Source organism: Colletotrichum graminicola (assembly GCF_000149035.1).
Source record: "Colletotrichum graminicola M1.001 genomic scaffold supercont1.10, whole genome shotgun sequence".
Lineage (NCBI taxonomy): Eukaryota > Fungi > Ascomycota > Sordariomycetes > Glomerellales > Glomerellaceae > Colletotrichum > Colletotrichum graminicola.
In genome coordinates, this window is record NW_007361014.1 from 889,508 (window position 1) to 909,531 (window position 20,024).

Below are 20,024 nucleotides of genomic sequence, written 5' to 3' on the forward strand. Positions count from 1 at the left end.
GGTGCGGGGAAGACGATGGCACGGGGAGTATCCAAAAAAGGGTCCTTGGACGTCAAGGAAAAGAAGAAGGGAAGAGACATGAAATAGTCGGCCTGTAGAGGTGAAGAAGGGCCACGATCAATCAACGGTGATCAAGGCCGGAAAGCACACAGGATTTGAGTGTGTCTTGGCGGATGACGACGCCCTCGTGATGCCGTTGGCGACTGGTCAGACTGTCGTTACCTTAGTACCTAGTGTACCTACACCAGAGTGTTCCTTCAGTTAGGCAGCTGTGTCCCGAGGCGATTCTACTGGGTACCGGAGGAAGGAACTCTTCGATCGGGGCGAGCCCGATAATGATTAGTCACCCAACCTCCGACGGCAGACGCCCCGCCGTTTGGTGGTCCGTTGTTGATACCTCAGGTACCTAGGTACCTGGGCAGATAGACCGACCGTTAGGACCTGAGAAAACATGTCATAGAAAAGCAACAGCGGGTCGTAATGCGAACAAACGCCGTGGGCGAACGAACTGATCATGCCCTCAGCATCCCCAACGGCCCCTTTTGTAGTAGGACTCGTATTATGTGCATAAGGCAAGGCGAAGTCGGCGGGGAAAGCGTGAAGGGAGCCCAGATGACCGAGATGGCTGGCAACCAAACCGCGAGCTCTCGAAGCGAAGAGGGCGAGGGCCAGTGGGCATAAACGCTAATTTGCAGGGCCGATTATTTAAGCAGAGAAATAAGCGCCTGACTAGATGGAACCCCCACTAGAACAAGCTTGGGGAAAATGAGAAAGAAGAAAAGGGTAGAAGGGGGAAAGGAAAAGGACAGGGGGAAAAAATCAAATAAAATCAAATAAAATCAAATAAAATCAAATAAAATCAAATAAAATCAAATAAAATCAAATAAAATCAAATAAAATAAAATAAAATCAAATAAAATAAAATAAAATAAAATAAAATAAAATAAAATAAAATAAAATAAAAAATCGAACTGGGGCGGAACGGGCGGGCGACGGGATTCGGACTGTTACGGATGGACACCCAATGGGCCCACCCCATGGTCTCACCCGTGAGCCGCGTGTGGAGCTTCGAGGTTGCTTACAGCGACAATCGACAGCGCCCCAGGCTAGAGAGCTCTTCTATGAGGGTTTTACGCTACCAAATGAGAGCGTCAGCGGTGGACGCGAGAGAAGCTGCCGGTGTGACGCTGCCAGCGAACGGGGAGACAGTGGGCGCGAGGTTCGAAACGATGTCGGGCGTTACAGAAGAGAGCGGCGCCATCAACTTCTATCTGACTGCATGCCTTGTAATCGTCTGTTTTGGTGGGGTGGTTTATTCATTTATCCATGGTTGGATGTGCATCAAGAGTTACCTGGCTGGGATTGACCAGCCCCGTATCGCTGAGCACCGTGATTTTCATTCTTGCTTGGCCGAGGCTCAGTCAGATGACTGGTCCAAGCACGGGTTTGGTCTATTCTCTTGTTGGAGAGATAGAGACAGAGAGAGAGAGAGAGAGAGAGAGAGAGAGAGAGAGAGAGAGAGAGAGAGAGAGAGAGGTCGCCAATGCTTTGCCAACCGCTCCGCAGCAGCTTGGCCGGGCGCAGTTCGGGGGCAGGGCGTCGAGCCTTGCCCTCGTGGAAATGAAGCCAATGCTGCAGATGGCCTGCCAAGGCTTGTGCAAGCTGTTGGAGGCGACATCCTGTCATTGAAAGACGCACGTCGCTGAGAAAAGGTCCGCGCACAAACAGCAGCGACAAGGGGAATCCTTTCAACCGGCTAAGCAGGGGAGGGAGCCAAATTGCGCGCCGGGTGTACACAATAATTAAGAAAGAAGAGGAAGAGGGAAAAAAGAGGACCACGGAGGACGAACCAAGGCAAGGGACCACATACCTAGGTAGGGCAAGGCGGTTTTCCTGGTGATGTTACCGAGAAATCTCCCGACAACACACCTATCGGTGAAGGCGACGCCGGGCGACGACGGATCCAAGGAAACAAGAGCAGCAGGCCCAATCGAGAATCGAGGCCAGCATACCTAGATAAGCCCCGTTGCCCCATCGGTGAGGTAGATGCCGATGGAATTACTACGCAAAACCCCCATCATCGTTCCCCGTCAGACTATGTATGTGAAGACTGAAGGGGCGTACCTACCTACCTAGGTAGTGTACGGAGTATGTAGGCCACTACAAACCAGGCCTCAGCAAAGGTATAAAAAAAAAAAAAAAAGAAGTCTTGTTGTTGTCGTCGTTGTCATCGGTACATGAGAAGGGCAGCGATACCCCTTACTGCCACGAGGTAGAGCGGACCTGGACGAAGGAAACGAACCAGTGGCCCTGCAAACCCCACCAGGAAAAATGGGTGCCGGGGGGCCCGGTGCACGTCCCGGCTCCGGACCTCGTCAGGTCACCCATGTCATCCAATGGTGTCATCCCTTCTTTGTACGCAGGCAGTAGATTGATTGTCGAGGACGAGTTGTGTCGAGAACTAAGCCCGAAATTCGCGCAAGGAAAAGGGACGTTCCGGGAGACCAAGATTTCATTCCCTGCGTGCTTGCACGAATACCTACGTCCATCTACCTACGAGCTACCAAGTAGGTAGGCACGTAGGTACTAAGGTATCCGTACAGTAGGTCTCTTAGGAGGCCCGCACACCCGATTCTCCACAGCGGTAGGCCCTCTGACCCTGCCGTGTTCCCGGCATCCATGGAGACAAGCTTTTTTATCCTGCTCGCTTGGCGCCGTTGCTCTGACATAACACACTCTCCGATCCCACCTCGCCATTACGGATCATGACTTGTCAATGGCTTGCTAAGACGAAGGCCTCATGCATGCCGAGGTACCAGCCTCTGTATGGATGGGTACATGCCAGGGCTTCCTGTCTTGGGCAATTCCGGTGGACGGTCATGTACCTAGTGTAGGTATACTGTTGGTAGGCACGCAGGACGGGGCACGTAGTGTAGCATTCGTAAGGTATGTACTTACTCACCTGGTATTTCGTATGCTAGATCCAGGTAGGTAGGTACCTATGTACAAGTATAGGTATGGTCGCAATGGAGCAAAGCAAGCAACTTGGATTGGAGAGCAGGCGAAAGGAAGTGACACACACACTCGCGCCTGGCGATCGCCCGACTATTTGACCAGCTATTTACCATCACCTCCGCCCTCTCGTCACTCCACTCGACCGACTCCGTCCTTCCAGTGTTTTCCCTCTCCTTCTCCTCATCCTTTAACACGCCCGACGACTCATCAATCACGACGGTCAATTTCCATCCTCTCTCTCTATCTCTCAATTCGCCCCGTGTTCTTCAACCCAACATCAACGTGAGCTTCGGATGCCAAGCCAACCCCGGTTTTTGTTTCAATCACGCTGACATTAAGCGCCCTGCGATCGACTTACCAGGTTTCTCCTCTCCACCTCACTCTGTCGTTCGACGCCGAACACGCGGCCTAATCGGAAAGGTAATTTTGTTCCCTCTCAATGTCTCAATCCCCCAGATATGCGAGCCAAAAACTGCGACGACTGCCCTGGCCTCTCGATTGAGTCTTCGCCGCCGTGCTTCCCAAACTGGACGCACCCGAGAAAGTGCCCAAACCGGCGAGATGCAACCGTGAGGAAAAGCAGCCGAGCTTCGCTTCTTTCTATTTTGTATGCGAACGTCGGATATCCCGGTAATGACAATGGATACCGAGCTCCCCATGCTCGGCTTCCTAAAGGTGACGGACCGGCCTCTCCATAAAATGCCTCAAATGGACAAGCTTACACGCCCGCTTGCTTCATGGGCATGTTTTTCCTTGACCCTGGCCTGGTCTCTTTGGCACGCCACGCCCGCCCGTCGTGGACAGTCGCCATGGCCACACACACACACACACACTCTCTCTCTCTCTCTCTCTCTCTCTCTCATACTTAACTCACTCGCCTGTCATACTTTCTGTTTTCTTTTCCTCCTCTTGACTTCCCTGCTGACAAGTCTTCTTATTCCCCAGCCGACTTCGCACTCATATCGTTCAAAATGCCTGTCATCAACTCCATCATCGCCCGCGACGCTGTTCACCAGCTCGCGAAGCGCGAGAACTGGGCCTCCAAAGAGGCCGGTGTTATTGTCGTCTTCGCTATCGTATTCCTCGTCGCCGTCGGCGTCACCGGTCTTTGTATTTCCCGCTGCCTCTCACGCCGCAAGGCCAAGCGCCTGGCTACCGAGTCCCGTGCCTAAACGCCATCATCTTTCCCGCCCGGGAGCAGGGAGCATGAGAAAGAACAGACGAAAGTAATAAAAGATTTCAGACTGAACGCAGCTTTGAAGTCGGGGTGGACCACTCTCTCGGCCCACTCACGCACGAGGAGGGCTCAGGCCGGTGCATGTCAATGAGCCAGCCTCTTGATGTGTCGATATCGTTCATATTTACACCATCACGGATCACCACCGACCTTCGATTCTCGAACCAAGTCACCGTCTGCAGGATTGGAGTCTCATGAGAGACGCGGTCACGAAGGAAACGCCCGGGCTACATATACAAGCACCACGACCAGCCGGATAATGCGTGGGAGCGGTCACATATCAACCGCGACGCGGCAATCGTATTCTACACCAATTTTTAATGATACCTATTTCACATTGCACAAAGCGTATCTCTCTTTTTTTATTACCATTGCTGATCCTGTTCGCAATTCCGCATCGTGATGTTCGTCTCATTTGTCTGACTTGACCATCCCCTGGCAACGCGAGCATTCCTGGACATGTGTCGCATATCACAGAAGAAGAAAACAAAGAAAAAGTGGCCCTATTGTTTGTTTTGTTTTGTGCAATCAAACTAGGACATCAGACGGTATGGCTGCCAGCTACCTACCCTTCTGACAGCCTAGACGCCATCAATCTCAAGAGACTTTCACAAGGGAGGCTTGGCATTGCCGCAGCTTGGCTTCCACCCACGAGGGTTTTGCGCAACAGCCTACAGGACTTGACCCCTCCTCCATGCCAGACTTGCATGGCCCCGGCTCTCTTCCGTCGAAGCGTCACTTTGCTGGCCAAGAGGGCCAGGTTTCTGGCAGACAACGTCGGTATCCTTTTTCAGTCGCATGCTTCCTGATGGTGCATAGTCGGGAAGTAGAAGCAAAATACCAACAAAAACTTGGTCCGGAGCGGCAGCGGCTTAGCAAGCCCGAGTTCACCGAGCAATGACGACCCGGCCGGGTCTATCCTGTGATGCAGTCGACCACTGAAATATAATGTGCCCGGGTGATTGATTGACGAAGCTCTACCTACACCCTTCGTTCCTGAGAATGGCGGTTGCCTCGTGTAAAACCATGTGAGACGTAAAACGCCCTACCGCCGCGCCGCTCTTCTAGACGTACACAGTACGTCACTTGACCAAAGAAACCTCTCCTCCTCCAAATCCATAACGCCGATGAGAACCGCGTTTCTCACACTGCCCCACTCAGTCCATCAATCGAAACGCCAAAGGGCGGTCGGTGAATTTAGGTTGGCGTGCTTCATGGATCCGCCCTGCCCCCTCCTTTCCCCCCAGCGGCGCGTGACCCGGCGATCCCGCCCACCCGCCGCACCGTGCACGTACACGGGCCCGAACCTGGTTGTCCAAAATCACGAAGGAGGGGAGAGGGGGTTCTCCCGGGTGGCTTCTCCGTGGTCCGTTTCCAGACCCTAACCGGAGAGGCGTGTTTGGTTTACATATGAGGTTGCGTCGGCGCCAAATGGCTGGTGCGATGGCGTGTGAATGATGCCGATTTGGGCGCGGCCGAGTGGTCAGTTGGGTGGCTAAGGTGACAGGGACCGAGGAGGGACCTGAGTGAGGGGGGGGGGGGGGGGTTTCTTTTTTTTTTTCCTCGGCCGTCGGCGGCGTAAAATCCCCTTTGCTTCGCGGGCCATGATGTAAGAGTCATGCGGCCCAAGTAAATCCAAAGGCTCTCTCCGTCACCGCACCCGAGTCTCGTCGTCCTGCAAAGAGAACACAACACGGAGGGAGAGAAGAACGAGTGCGACGTCAAGATAGGTTCGCGCGGCGCCGTGGACTGGGCGTGTTGGGAAAGTCGGTCGGTCCACTTACACCGGCTCGTGGCGAAATCGGTAGGATCCGTTCCACGGAGGTCATGACGGGGATCCAAGATGGTGTCAACGGGTCCCGAGTTGGGGAGAAGGAGGGACACGAGGTAGTAGTTTTGAACACGACTTTGTGATTTTTCCCCGCCGAGCACGTCTATATAAAATATAAAAGCAGAATGAAAGGGGGGGTGCCCACTGGGGGCTGTCGGTGTCATATGAGCGATATGTTCGCTCGTTTGTTGCGCTGTGGTGGTGGGAAAAATCATGATGGAAAAAGGCAGAAAAAAAGGAAAACCCCCGTCGCCTACAAGGTATCGCGGCATTTGGTATGACACCCATCTGAATCTATCCGGGAACGCCCCTCGGTCCTTTTTTTTTTTCGGAGAGTCCTCCGTTGCACACTGACGAAACACCAATGCCGTAGCACCCATGCCCGTAGCACCCTCCCGAGTAATAATAATAATAATAATAATAATGGTCATGATGACAATGATGATAGTACGGTCCTCCATCCGCCTGGGTGCACCACCCGGCGTCGGCTCATAGGTAGTCCCAGGCGATCAGCAGCGGCAGCGCGATCAGCAGGAATATGGAGGCCACCAGGGCGGGCATGACGGGCGGGACGGATTCGGACGCCTCCTCGAGGAACTGCAGGGCGTCGATGAGCGGGACGAGGGCGAAGCGGCGCAGCAGCGCCAGAGGACCGCGCCCGGGCCGGCAGCACCGGCAGCGGGTCCAGACGCTGTGACGGTAAGCGACATCGTCGTGCTTGGGGGCCTCGAGGGCGGCGCGAACGTCGGCGCTCAGGTCGGGCAGGGAGCGCGACGAGACTTGATGGCCTGGTGGGGTGTCAGTGGTGTTCTGCTAAGGGTCTACACTAGAGGGGGAGAAGAGCTAGAGAGAGAGAAGAGAAAGGACGAGCGCACTCGAATGGGTCGCGGATGTTGTGGTGGGTACGTGGGGAGAGAGTCGAGCGGGTGAAGGACGGACGGAGATGGGGATGAGAGGATTAGGAAGGTGGAGGAAAGTGGGTAGAGGTCGGTGCCGGGAACTCACCGAATGATGGCCGGGGCGGCAGCGGTGATCGGGAGCCGTCGGGAGGGATCTCCTGCGTTCGGCCCTTGGTTCTGGCGTAGTAGGCTGTCTTGCGGTGTGAGCATATGATTCCCGTGCGGTTGCCGGCCAGAGGGGATTCTGATAGAAACTCCAGACGCATGTGATCTTCGGATGCAATGACGGGGATGGGGCTCGGGGACATACGCATTATCACTGTCCTGGTGATCTTTCACTCTCAACTCCCTCGGTGTCTTCCACGCGCTTCAAACCGTCGCCGTCGTTGGGTTTCGGGGTTTCCGTCGTGGCCTTTGAATCGTTTCTGATATCGTCACCCGGTCAATCTCGGGGAGGTTTCAATCACGACGGTCAGGACGTGTATGTCGAATCCGGAGTTGAAGGGTTTGCATTCCTCGACAATGAGGGAGACGAAAAAAACAGGGCTGCTAGGAAGATAGGAAGAAGGTGGAATGTGAGATTAGACCGGGTTCTCGGCGTCTTCTGGTTCTGGGTTTTTACGTCTGTCCCTGCGCCACTTTCTCGTCTTCTGTTTTATCGGGACGACGGCTTGCGGAAAAGCGTTGCGTCGCAGTCTGCGACAGGCCGAGAACGGTTGCTGAAGTGAGCAAGGTTTGGACCTTTATTTTTCTCGTCCTCTTTTGCTGTCGTATCCTATCGAGTGTCGGATTGATCCGAAGCGGAATGGAAGGACCTGGGAGTATCGCCCACACCCTCGTGTTCGAAGGCGAGCGGGCTGGCTGGAATGAAATGGGATGCCAATGTTTTGAGCCGAGAATGCCAAGACCACAGTCCAAGGTCTGGGTGTTGGGGTCGGCCGGGGCGATGCGAGGGATTGGGCGGCGGTGCTGATGCCGTTGCGGGTGCAGGATGCAGAATGCAAAACCCGGCAGAGCGGAGCAGATGAGAGAAACGATGCTCCACAGCCGCAGGAGCAGATGTGACGAGGTTGCAGAGTTATGGAAATCGAGGTCGATTAGAGGAGGGGACAGGATGGACAGGGAGGAGAGCGAAAGAGTGGTGAGCGAGCGAGTGAGAGAATGAAGGAAAGAAAGAAAGAGAAAAGCTCAGTTGAGGCCGGAAAATGTCGAAACAGAGAGCAATGTGTGTACACCCACCCATACACGGGGTCAGCAGCTGGAACGATCCGCGCAGATACTGCCGCAAGCGTCGGGGAGACTTGGCCGAGATGGCGTCTTCTGCGGTTGCTGTGCGGGAGCATAAGCTGTTTTGAGTTTGAGCTCGAGAAGGGGGACTCTTCAGGGCTTCAGGGATTGGAACACCAGTGTTTGAGTTGGTTTAATGACCCTGGGGCACCGGGAGAGGCTTCAAGCCACGGCTGACCGTCCCTCTCCTGCGTGCGTGACACAGACGGTGGATACTATAGGCGGCGCAGTTGGGGGTGAAGGTCGACGATGTGGGCGCCATGGAGCGAAATGAGGAAGTGAGAGGACGGCAAGTCGTTCCGATACCAGACACGTCAAGACATCAACAGCAGATCAATCAATGTTTAGACGATGGGATGGATCGTGCCAGTTTGGCCACATGCCCCCCTCCCCCCGCCAGGGCCAGGCAGACCATTACATCGGCACATCGGTAGGTACGGAGGCAAAGAGGACTTCCACCTCGGGCACAGGTAGCAAGCAATATACTTGTAGTTTACAACAAACTATCTAAACCATCCATCGTACAGGGTGGTATGAAGCAACAAGGTTTGCGGAATCGCTTGCACAGCCTCCTTTTCTCCAACACGTTGGTTGCCGGGAACCACCTTGTCCATGCCGGCCGAGAGCGTGCCATTAATGCCGCCTTTTTTTTTCCCTCTTCATGTTTCTCTCCTCTATTGGTGGGCAAGAATGCAAACTCCTCACGTCTTCCTTGACACTACACTCTTCTTCCCTCAGTGATTTGACCCCAGTTCGTGCAAGGACATGCGAAAAGACGGCAAGGGGTGGTGGGCACAGGCTCGGAAGACGCCGACCTCGAGTCACGATACCAAACTAACACTGCAGGGCATGGCATGGGCCGGCGGCAATGGAAGGAGTCTGATGAATGCTGCGACGATGATTGCGCGACTTGGACCACGCAACGCCATCTTGCCTGTCCCCAATGCTTCTGTCCGACGATACAGTCCCTGACAGTGTCTGTGTCTGTGTGTGAGTTTATCTGCGTCGGGGTGCAGCCACCTGAGTCCACCGGCCGGTGTCGATTGAAACTCCAAAACAAAAAAATGGCTGTCCGGGCACATCCACACGTGTTTCCGGGTCAAAACGCCACGAGACCCCTTCCCGACCTGCGTGTCGTTGCCAATTGGATCCGGCCATCGTGGAGGTCCGAGCTAAGAAAACCAATACCGGAGCCCACCACCCACCATCTAGATCAACCTTATGTACAGCCAGCCCCCACCCCCCCGACCTGACCACCAGACCTTGTCCCACATGATGGAGGCTATGCTCGCTTCAGGAAAAACAGTCAATATTGAACAGGCGTTACGAATACACAGATATCATTACCCCAACGTACAGTGCCAACCTGAAGCCCATGGTTCTGTCCTGGTCTATTAATTCTGGTGTATCTCATGATGACCCAACCAAGTATAGCACGTGTTGTGTTTTGGAGCATGCGTACGAGACGAGCTGCTCTCGTTCTGGTTTCAAAAAGGGGCCGCCATTTATGACATAATACTCTTGCCGACGCCTTGGAGCTCTCTGCCCTCATTCAATCTATCCACACCTGCCGATACGATCCAGTTAGCCAGCGGGCAGGTTTGCTCCGGCACATAACGGCTGTGCTTTCCTCTCCCGAATGGCGTCTGTGTCTGTATAGACAAGACTGATTATTATTTACACTGAGGCTTCCGAGGGCTTGGGCGCCCGGCTCATGCTTGGCTGGAGAACCGGGTTGCTTGAACTTTGTGACCAAGGCGCACAGCTAACGCAGCTTAGACAGCTTGGCTTGCCATGCTTGTGGCATCCACGAACCGCTTGTGCTCAGCCTGCCGTAGCTGCTCCTCTGCCGCCCGCGATATGCCGTATCTACCGACAACAAGTCCTGCCCGGCATACTTGCCCCGCCACGGCCGGTCGCTCGCCTCTTCAAAGAAGTAGTGGTTTGCGACGTTCGCGTAGGCCACGCGCCACGGCACCACGAGGTCGCGCTTCACCGGTCCGCCGCCGCAGCTGCCCTTGATCTGCTCGCTGGGCGGCGAGTTGACGGCCAGGGCGAAGAGGTTCTGCGGCTCGGTGAAGTCGGTGACCAGCCCGGACCGCGCGAGGAAGTAGGCGAGGCAGACGACGTTTATGACCACGACGAGGAAGAGGACCAGGTAGAACACCTTTTGCCACTCCGCCACGTGGCCCGAGGTGTACTCCTGCGTGCGAATCGAGGCCTGAAACGGGTCCAGAGCGCCGGGGGCGCCGAGCTCCGCCTTCTCGTGCCGCCAGTAGTGCTCAAACGGCGTGCCGTGGCCACCGATGATGAGCGTGGAGGAGGCGTAGACGGCCAGAGCTTCCGCCATGGAGGGGAGGAGGGGGTTGAGATGCGGTTCCCCAAGGACAAACTGCGTGAGGATGCGGGCGTTGGAGGCGTTGTTGTTCTGGGCGCCGCCGTTGATGTCCATGGAAAGGCGCCATTGCTCTGCAATGTTCTAGGGCCAAGGTCAACGAGCGTCCGCATGTATAGGTATATGCCCGTCAGGCATGGATCCTTACCTTCCAATCAACCACGGGCACGGAGAACGTGACCTCTGGGTGGACGTGGTTGTAGCTGTCCTTGTCCTCGGGATCATCGCAGTGGGCTTGCATGTGCGCCCCCGCGGTGCCGGAGATGTTGAAGTGCGTTGAGCAGAGCGGCGATACCCACGAACGCATCTCGCAGAGAGTATAGTTTGTGATGAACGCCGATTTCGTCAGGACATAGATAGCATCGTTCGCAGCGGTGGTGTTGGTCACCATGTTGAAATCTGCGGGGTACTGGGATTTTGGTAAACTGTTAGCAGCCGCATCGTCCGCATTTCTTGCTTGAGCCACTCACGAGCTGGAACACGGGAGGTCGTCGGTTGTACTGCTCCCCCCAGCGAAAGATGCTATCCGCCAACGTCCGGTTGAGCCACTCTGTCTCCGAAAGCCCCGGCACATATTGCTCCCAGTCCAGCGGGCCAATCCTCTGACCCGGGACCAACGTGTCATTGGAGTTGATCTTGCCCATGGGCCATTCCGTATAGACCAAGGGCGCAAGTTCGTCCGGCGACATGTTGACACACATGACGTTGAGCGCGGGGGATACGACGCTCGCCTTGATGGCGTACTCTCCCACACCAGACAAGTCGTTCGGCTGGAGGATCTTGTTCACCGGGTTCGTGGCCGCGTCGTACACGCTTGGGTGAGGCATCGCGAGAGTGACATTGTTAACTATCCTGCCGTGTTCCTCAAAGTTCTTGGTCGTGTTGCTAAACTCGAGCTCGATCCACGCCGACGTCAGTGTCGTGTTGTCATACAGAAGGGCCGTTCCCACGGGACGGTGCGAGATGTCGACGGTAGCGCTCGTGCCGTTTCTGTTGATGGCGTCCCAGTCGCCCATGAAGGACATCAAATTACGGTAAGCTGGAGAGAGATGATCAGTGCCTTATCTTCACACGGCACACCCGCTCCATAAACCCACTTACACTGTCCTGCATACTGCACTTCGAGACAAGCACGCCCAGCAGTGTCAACGCCCGCGGGGTCGCTGTCTCGCAGTGGTGTCTGGCAGCTCTCACGAGCAAAGGGAGGATTTGCGTAGGAGGCCAAGACGTAGCCGCTCAGCGTTTTACTCTCCCAGCCACCGAATTTCAGCTTGGGGGCAACCAAAGCATCGGACGCGGTCGTGTAGAACGTCGACGCAATCGTCGCGACAAGAGAAACCACCCCGAGCAACGTCATCCCGGCGTAAGGCAGCGTCTCCGAGTGTGTAATCAGGAACCCTGGTTGCTTTATCGAGTCAGGTCATCCCCCATACCAGAGAAGGAGGCATACTTGAACTCACAATGACCCAGTTCCTCATCGTCATTTCGGCCAACGTCATGCCCTTGGACTTCTTTACGAAAGCGCGGCGCGTCAGGACCTGGCCGATGAAGGTCACGAAGACGGTTACGAATGATATTTCAATCGTCTTGGCAAACATGGCACACACTAGGGACGCCGTTGACGGGAGGATCCCGCCGCTTGAGGATATCTGCGGTCCCCATCGCGGCTGAACGATAGCCACGATGAACCAGAGGCAGCTGAGGCCTGTGGAGTATATTGACAGAGCCAGGATCGACAGGGAGAGCCAATTGTGCTTTTTTCTGTGGACGTCGTTTCGCGAGTCACAGTAAGTTGGCGGACGGCCTGGGTTTTCTTTTAGAAGGTGCTGGCTGCGGTGAAGTTACAACGACGTAGGAGAACTCACTGAATCTCTTGTACAGCATCTCATCGCCGTCCATCCGACCAGGCTCATCGACAAAGTCGCCTTCCGGTCTCGGTGGATTTGGCATACTCCCCGTTGCTATTGGTATGCTGTGGCATTGGCTTTCGTCTTTGCTGAGCGCCCCGCGCCCCAGATCCCCCATCTCTTCGGCATCGGCATCGTGCCATGGAGCGGAAGACTTTGGTGGGTCGTCCCAGGCCATCGAGTGTTTGGACTTTGGTGTTGCAAATCCCAACACACTGGGCGATGGTGGAGTCGACTCTAGCGGTGATATGAGGTCGTGATCCGGGTTCGGCGGCCAAGCACACCCCTCTTCTCTTCGTGGAGATGTATAATCGGACTCGGGTGTAATACAAAGGACACTGTTCGAACCAGGAGTCGTGGGAGAGCTGCTTTTAGCACCGACGGGGACGCGTGCCAAGAGCATTCGGCTCATGATGCTCCTAAATGGGATTCGGAGAGGGCCTATTAGACAAATGCTGGAGGTCTCTGTTGCGTGCGTAGTTTAGTTTTGCGCGGCGCTACTTGATGTTCAAAGGTCGACACCGGTGCCGGGTAGCATTAGGTCATGACCATGTCGTAGGGAGTTGGAGGACGACGAAAGAAACTTTTCGGAGGGCAAGAACTTGCCGTGCGTTGTTTGTGGGTTGAACAGGTGAAGTTCTTCCACCCCCTTCAGCGACCGGGGTAAGGGGGAGAAGGGACACGGCCACGACGGCTTTCTATGGAGTGGGCGTCAGCGAAGATCAAGGAAGGTGTGTGATGGCTATTGGGCAAACATGGCAGACTGATCATCCAACGAGACATTGTTTGAGGGTGCGGGGCCTCAAAGGATGACAGCATCGTCAGACATTTGGGAAATGGATCTTGACCGAGGGGTGGCTTGCCTGTGTACCTATTTGCGGATCGATCCCAGAAGCGAGGGTCGTCGACGGGGCCGGTTGTCAGTCGAGGAATGCTCTGTAGGCTAAGGGATGAAGAATATCCTCTTGAAGGCACGCATGTGCACGCTAGCGGTCGTTGAATCAGTGATGGCGCTGAACATGGCGAGATATCTTTGGGGGAGGGGGGAAGGGATGGTGTAACACAAACGTGGCACAAGAACAAACAAATCGGACAGCATTGTTTACATGAGATTGGAAACGGAGTGCAGGATCAAGCCTGTGGGCTGACATCCGAAGACGTTTGTAAATGAGTCTTGGTTACGTTTCCTTCGGCAGGTAAAATGTAGATCAAAGGGGCGCCTTTCCGAATCCGGACTGACAAACAGTTGCACAGGGAGGCCTAGACTTGACACAAGAAAAGAGGAATTGCATGAGGTAAATGAGTCTATGGGATGTTTGTGAGATTCAGGTTGCGGGTAAGGAGAACAGCAAGAAAGAAGAGTGTGCGTCTGCTCAGTCGTCAATCCTTTTCGGGTGAGAACTCTAAACCCAGGTTCAGATGTATTGACGATTGGTCATTTTGCGTGGTTGGTTGAACTGTGCCGGACAACGTGTGCCATGCGAACGACAACGAGTTCATTACCAAGCTTTATGGTGACTACCTGCATCGAACTGGAGGAAACAATTTTGCGCCTTTTCCCGTTTTTCAACACATGCCGTGATGTTGCAGGTGAGAATACATTGAGGGCCCGGAAGAGGTCATCATCCCACCGCCACATCAGAAGGGATTTCCGTCTTTGCATAATCGCTTCTCTCAAGTAGGGGTCATCACGACGGCTTCACCTTCCCGGTTAGTAGCTTCTAGCCATGTCATCCCATAGTTGAATTACGTTCATCGTCATCATTGAATCCGTAATCACAGACACTCATCTACTTGGCAGCGAGAACCAAGCATTATCGCTACCATCCTCAGACTTTCCTTAGGAATTTGACCGAGACACTGATTCCGAGGCAACAAAAAACCGGACGATTCATTTACAAACGCTCAGCAACAGATTGCAAAGTATCCATACAAGTATGACGATGAAGGGGCATGGAGGGGTACACGAGAAACTGTAGATGCTGTTGTGAAATAGAAGTCATACTTCTTCTGGATTGCTGCTTGCTGCAGTGGACGTCCATATGGAATGCTCAATATGTGTCCCCATCACTCGCCATCTCCTTTTTTTCCATCCCTGATTGGTCATGAATTGACGTCAGAGAAATTGCATGTCACTCGATAGATGGCCAATTGCACGACCAGCGACAGCAACAACTCACCATGCGCGACAGGGTCAAAATTATACACAAAACCATTGCAACAACAAAAACGTAGCCGCTGTTCGCATTACCCCGATATCATCCATCAATTATCCATCCTGGACATGTGCGCTTCGCCTCTGCGCCGATCGCCGCCGGCCTATTGTGCCTGTACATCAAAGTTCCGCCCCCATCGTGAAAATGCAAAACATGATCCTCAAAATGGGTTGATCAAATCAAGCTCGCATGACGCCTGCGTGTCTCGATGCCTGACTACCCCCGGTCCTCCTTTGCCAGTTTCCCTTCGGCTTGTTCAATGTGTACTTTGCGAAAGCTCGTGCCAACGCCTTCTTGCAGCTAACCTTTTGGCTGCCGACAAAGCTCTCGACTGTCACAGCGATGGCTCTGTCAATATCCTCCGCTTTGCAGTACTCCGAGAGTCTCATCTTCGCAAAGCCCTCACTGATGCGGATGATAGCCTCAAGATGGCGCACCTGAAGCTCAATTAGCGCCTTTGAACTCACTGGGGTTTCAAACAAGGGGGGCTTACAGTAATGGGGTATGCGCCGGTGGCCAAAGACTCTCTTCTCATGTCAGCAAACAGACGAGCGACCTTGTCCTCGTCCATGTTGTACAACTTCGGACTGACGCGGTCGCGCGCATACAAAATGTACTTGCGGAGAAGTTCCTGGGGAATTTCGCCCTCCTTTCTCTGAGTCTCGGATTGTGTTTCCCGGTTCTCTGACTCGTGCTCGACTTCCATCGAGTCCTCCGCAGCCTGTGATGACGAAGGATGGCTGCGGCTGTGTGAGCCAACAATGAAGCGAGCAAGGCGCTCATCCTCTTCGGGCTCAACGGTATCTCGGACTACACATAGAATGTCGAAACGGGAAAGAATGGGCTCGGTGAGTTCGACGTTGGCGGAAAAGGGTATGGTAGAGTTGTACCGCCCACCGATTGGGTTGGCAGCCGCGATGATACCGCAACGAGCCTGGAGAGTCGTCACAATACCGGCCTTGGAGATAGAGATGGTCTGTTGTTCCATGGCTTCGTGGATAGATGTTCGGTCTTGGTCGTTCATCTTGTCAAACTCGTCAATCAGGCACGTACCCTTGTCCGCCAGCACCAAGGCACCACCCTCCAGAGTCCATTCGCTGGTCAGCGGGTCTCGTCGGACACTGGCCGTCAATCCAACAGCACTAGCACCTTGGCCCGTTGCAAAGACGGCCCTATGAGCCGTCTTTTCAACATATTTGAGAACTTGAGATTTGGCGGTACCAGGGTCACCCAGAAGCAGAACGTTGATGTCACCGCGGACTTGGTGAGAACCGCGTCCTACCTTGGCAACTCCGCCGAACAAGGACAGCGCAACGGCCGTTTTTATATCCGTGTGGCCGTAAATACTTGGAGCGATGGAGTTGATGATCTTGTCGATGATGCCGGGCTCTCTCGAAAGCTTGCGAATTTCGTTCTCATCCTCCTCTGTCATGCGGAAACCTGCCAGCTGGTCATGAGACTTGATGACGTTGTTTGCTTCGAGAATTGTAGCGAAAACGGGAAAGCCGTTTCTATTATTCAACTGAGCGTCGTAGTTGTTTCGGTAAACACCGGTTACCTCGATTTCTTCACCAGGCTTAGCCTTATCAATGAGGTCCCAAAGAAGGATGACGTCCCTGTGGCGAGGCAAGCGACCGGCCGGGACCGTGCCAGGGGACTCTTGAAGGGTGAGCTTCTGGTAGTTGCGGTACACGGTCTTCTCCGAGTTGAGCGTAAAGGGACCCCGAGACTGGCAGGCTTGGCAGTACGAAATCTTTACTTCAACGTTGGACTCCTGTTGGAAAGGGCCAAGAGTAATACCGCACTTGGTGCAGTCAAACTTGACATACTTGAGCTGAGGGAAGACGCCTGTTCTCTTCGTCACGACACCACTGACACGTACCAAACAGTTCAGGTGCGATTGACGAAGCTGTCTCAAGGTGTAATGGACAGGAAGGTCGAAAATGCGGACGTGGATCTCAGCATGGATGCGCTCGTAGTCGGGGTAGTGAAGGAGCACAACATCCATGGCCACCTCGTCGAAGAGCTTCAGCATCTCGGCCGGGGCGTTGGCCAAGAAGTAGGCCAGAATGGCCTTGGATGTGGAGAGATGCTCATAAGAAACCTCGAGAGACTCGGCATTGACCTCACCAAGCGTCCGGATACGGTTGCCATAGACTGAAGAGCCATGCTCGTCGGTGTACTCCGTCAAGAAAGCTTTGAACTCTCTCTTGATGGTTCGCTGAACAAATGGTTGAGACACCCATTCGGTCAGACTGGCGGCCTTGACATCTTGGAGGGCCTCGAGAGAAAGTTCCTCGTCCATAATATCGGCATCCATGTCTTCGTCGGGGTCTTCATCGTAATGATGGCGGCGGCGTCGGGGTTGAGCCGAAAGATCAATGTCGCCTTCATCGTCTTCGCCCGGAAGAAAAGCGGCGGGGATTCGTTGACGACGGGCAACTTCTCTGTCTCTGCGGTTGAGCTGGGCCTCGAGCCTCCGCCTTTCAGCGAGATCCATGTCGCCATAATCGCCCTCGTCATCGATATCAATGCCTTCGTATCCATCGTCTTCCTTGGCTCTGTAATCCTGCTCGAAACCCTCTCTGAAAAGGTCGACCTCGTCTTCAGCCATCTCATCCATTTCATCCAAATCGTTGTCCTGGATCTCGGCCTCGTCTTCTATGTCCTCATCATCGTCACCGCCATGCGCCATGAGAGGTGCCGGGGGAGACGATGGCATGGGACTCGATCCTGGAACAGCCGGTGACCCATCGTCGCCATTTGTACGACCGCGCTTGCGACTGGATCTATTGGGTGTCCCTCTGTTGGCGGAACTCGGGTTGCTTCTGAGAGGAGAACTGGAGTTGACGGTCAGCACTCAACTGTTTTTTTCTTCTTTTTCTCACGCACTCCAGTGTGGAGCGACCCAGATTCAAGGTCAGAGGAGTGGTTTCAGAGAACTTACCTCATGATTGCGGATTGAAAAGAGGCACTATACAGCGGTAGGCTGGCCCTCTTGTTAAATGCTAATGTTTGCGACGTAATCGTCGAAAAATGGTGAAGGAGAGGGGGTGCAGAAATGGGAGGGGGCAGGAGTGCGAAATTAGAACGAGGACCCATCCGCGTCGCCAGGGGGAACCGCGTCAGGGGTGAGCGCGTAAAGTGGCACCTTTCCTGATATGGACGACGCGTAAATGGGCAATTGTGGGCAGCTGCTGCAGGATAAGCTTGAAGCTGCGGTACGTATCTGACGTACCGTTCCTCAACGCGGCGTCACAATGCTTATAGAGACCTGGGATGATTGCTGTCTTGTCCCACGACCTCTTATTCTCCTGCCCTGCCTGTTTCCTCCTACGACCAGGAATATAATTTGCAATCGCATTTTCACCCTTGGAGCCCATCGCAGATTGATTCATTGCCAAAATGTCAATGGAGCCCCCTCCGCCACCAGCTGCGTCTGGCGACTTTGATGGTGCTGTTCCTACTGGCGCGCCAAAGGCTGCGCGAAGCGAGAGCTTCTCGTCGCACAAATCCAACGACTCTCAAACTGCTGCTGAGTGCGCCGAAATCCCAATACCATCGAATGTTGTTTTCTCAAGCTAACTCTAGCTTCTCTAGATTCATCCGCGATCAGATGCAACTGGAAGCCGACGCGCGCGAAGCTCTTCCCTACGTTCGTCCTCTCCGCACGCACACTTCATCTGCCAATCGAATGACCAGTCTGACTGTATATAGAGCATCGAGAACTGCACCAAGATTCTCGGATCTCTTCGCCAGAGCGTCTTTGCCTGTTTGACTTGCAACCCGCCGCCTACAAATCCGAAGGATGCCTACAATAGTGCAGGCGTTTGTTATGCGTGCTCGGTCCAGTGCCACGGCGAACACACCCTTGTTGAGATCTTCACCAAGAGAAACTTCACATGCGATTGCGGCACCAAGCGATATCCATCTACAAGCCCCTGTAGCTTGCGAATCAACTCCGTCAACAACACCAAGGGCGGCGTTCATTCGGAGGAACCGGATGCGAACAACAAGTACAATCAGAACTTTAGGAATAGGTTCTGTGCATGCGAGTGTGATTATGACCCATTCCAGCAAAAGGGCACCATGTTTCAGTGCTTAGGTTTGGGGACGGCTGAGACTGGTGGCTGTGGCGAAGATTGGTATCACCCCGGCTGCTTGGTTGGATTAGGCCCCAACTGGTTCGAGGGCATGAAGAGGGAGAAGGATTCCAAATCCAAGGATGAGATTACAGACGATGCAGCTTTGCCGACAATCTCGGAGGATTCAGAAGCGCGCCCAGCGGAGGCGGCGGGGGCAGTGGGGGCGGCGCCAGCTGCTGTTGGGCCCAAGGAAGAGGAGGAAGACGACGACGACGATCCGCCAATGCCACCCGGCTTCCCAGGCGAAGACGACTTCGATGCGTTCCTCTGCTACAAATGTGTCAACGCCAATCCATGGATCAAGAAATACGCCGGTGCCAAGGGGTTCTTGCCCGCAGTTTTCTCAAGTCAGAAGCAGGAAGACGTCTCAATCTCAGAAGAAACTACCAGGAAGCGTAAGGCGGATGACGACGGTGCTGAACCGGAGTTTAAGCGACTGAAGGGCGATTCCGAGCCATCAGAGGACGGACCTGACAGCAGAGCTACAGAGGCCAAGGAAGAGCCCAATGAAGCCGTGTCGACTTGCAAGTGGGCAGCACTTCCACCTCCGCCACGCGGAGAGTTCTCGCTCTTCATGAAAGAGGATTTCCGTAACAATTTCTGCCGTTGCTCGTCGTGCTACCGCAACCTGGATCCCCACCCGCAACTGCTGGAGGAGGAGGAGACGTACGAGCCACCACTTTCAGATGGCGCAAACTCAGAGCACGGTGGGTCGACCAATGGTAGCGGCAGCCTTCTTGAGCGTGGTGAGAGTGCTCTACGAAACGTTGACCGCGTTCGTGCAATCGAGGGTGTCATGGCGTACAACCACCTCAAGGAGCAGCTGAAGCCATTCTTCCAACAATTTGCAGAGAGCGGCCAAGCGATCGGCGCAGAGGATATTAAGTCTTACTTTGCCAAGCTCAGAGGCGACGAGCAGGCCATCAAGGACGCCGGAGAGGCAGCCAATGGTCCGAAGGATGATGAGGAGGATGACCAACGTCGGGAGCAGAGTGGATACTAGACCTGGAAGGAGTCCGGTTTCCCAAGAACCCGGGGCATGCTCTATTGATTTACGTGCTTGTACAATATTACGACTGATCAGGTTGGGAT

At 54.3% G+C, this 20,024-nt stretch overlaps 5 protein-coding genes across 5 annotated transcripts; 2 read left to right on the plus strand and 3 right to left on the minus strand.

Moving 5' to 3' along the window:
* Positions 1 to 3,986: 3,986 nt before the first annotated feature.
* On the plus strand, positions 3,987 to 4,187 carry GLRG_03526 (uncharacterized protein; the record flags this gene model as incomplete). Its single annotated transcript, XM_008094211.1, has 1 exon — positions 3,987 to 4,187. One exon carries the CDS (start codon positions 3,987 to 3,989, stop codon positions 4,185 to 4,187), a length of 201 nt encoding a protein of 66 aa, XP_008092402.1.
* A 2,385-nt stretch (positions 4,188 to 6,572) lies between these two features.
* GLRG_03527 (uncharacterized protein) lies at positions 6,573 to 7,290 on the minus strand (the record flags this gene model as incomplete). Its single annotated transcript, XM_008094212.1, has 2 exons — positions 6,573 to 6,871; positions 7,089 to 7,290. 2 exons carry the CDS (start codon positions 7,288 to 7,290, stop codon positions 6,573 to 6,575), a joined length of 501 nt encoding a protein of 166 aa, XP_008092403.1.
* Positions 7,291 to 10,034: 2,744 nt separating this feature from the next.
* On the minus strand, positions 10,035 to 12,983 carry GLRG_03528 (uncharacterized protein; the record flags this gene model as incomplete). The annotated part of the gene is made up of 6 exons (XM_008094213.1): positions 10,035 to 10,748; positions 10,813 to 11,073; positions 11,135 to 11,703; positions 11,766 to 12,069; positions 12,125 to 12,468; positions 12,530 to 12,983. 6 exons carry the CDS (start codon positions 12,981 to 12,983, stop codon positions 10,035 to 10,037), a joined length of 2,646 nt encoding a protein of 881 aa, XP_008092404.1.
* A 1,983-nt stretch (positions 12,984 to 14,966) lies between these two features.
* On the minus strand, positions 14,967 to 17,739 carry GLRG_03529 (MCM2/3/5 family protein; the record flags this gene model as incomplete). The annotated part of the gene is made up of 3 exons (XM_008094214.1): positions 14,967 to 15,224; positions 15,281 to 17,627; positions 17,735 to 17,739. The coding sequence occupies 3 exons, from the start codon at positions 17,737 to 17,739 to the stop codon at positions 14,967 to 14,969; spliced, it is 2,610 nt and encodes an 869-aa protein (XP_008092405.1).
* Positions 17,740 to 18,192: 453 nt separating this feature from the next.
* Positions 18,193 to 19,935, plus strand: GLRG_03530 (uncharacterized protein; the record flags this gene model as incomplete). The annotated part of the gene is made up of 3 exons (XM_008094215.1): positions 18,193 to 18,326; positions 18,388 to 18,442; positions 18,505 to 19,935. The coding sequence occupies 3 exons, from the start codon at positions 18,193 to 18,195 to the stop codon at positions 19,933 to 19,935; spliced, it is 1,620 nt and encodes a 539-aa protein (XP_008092406.1).
* Between the last annotated feature and the right edge of the window lie 89 nt (positions 19,936 to 20,024).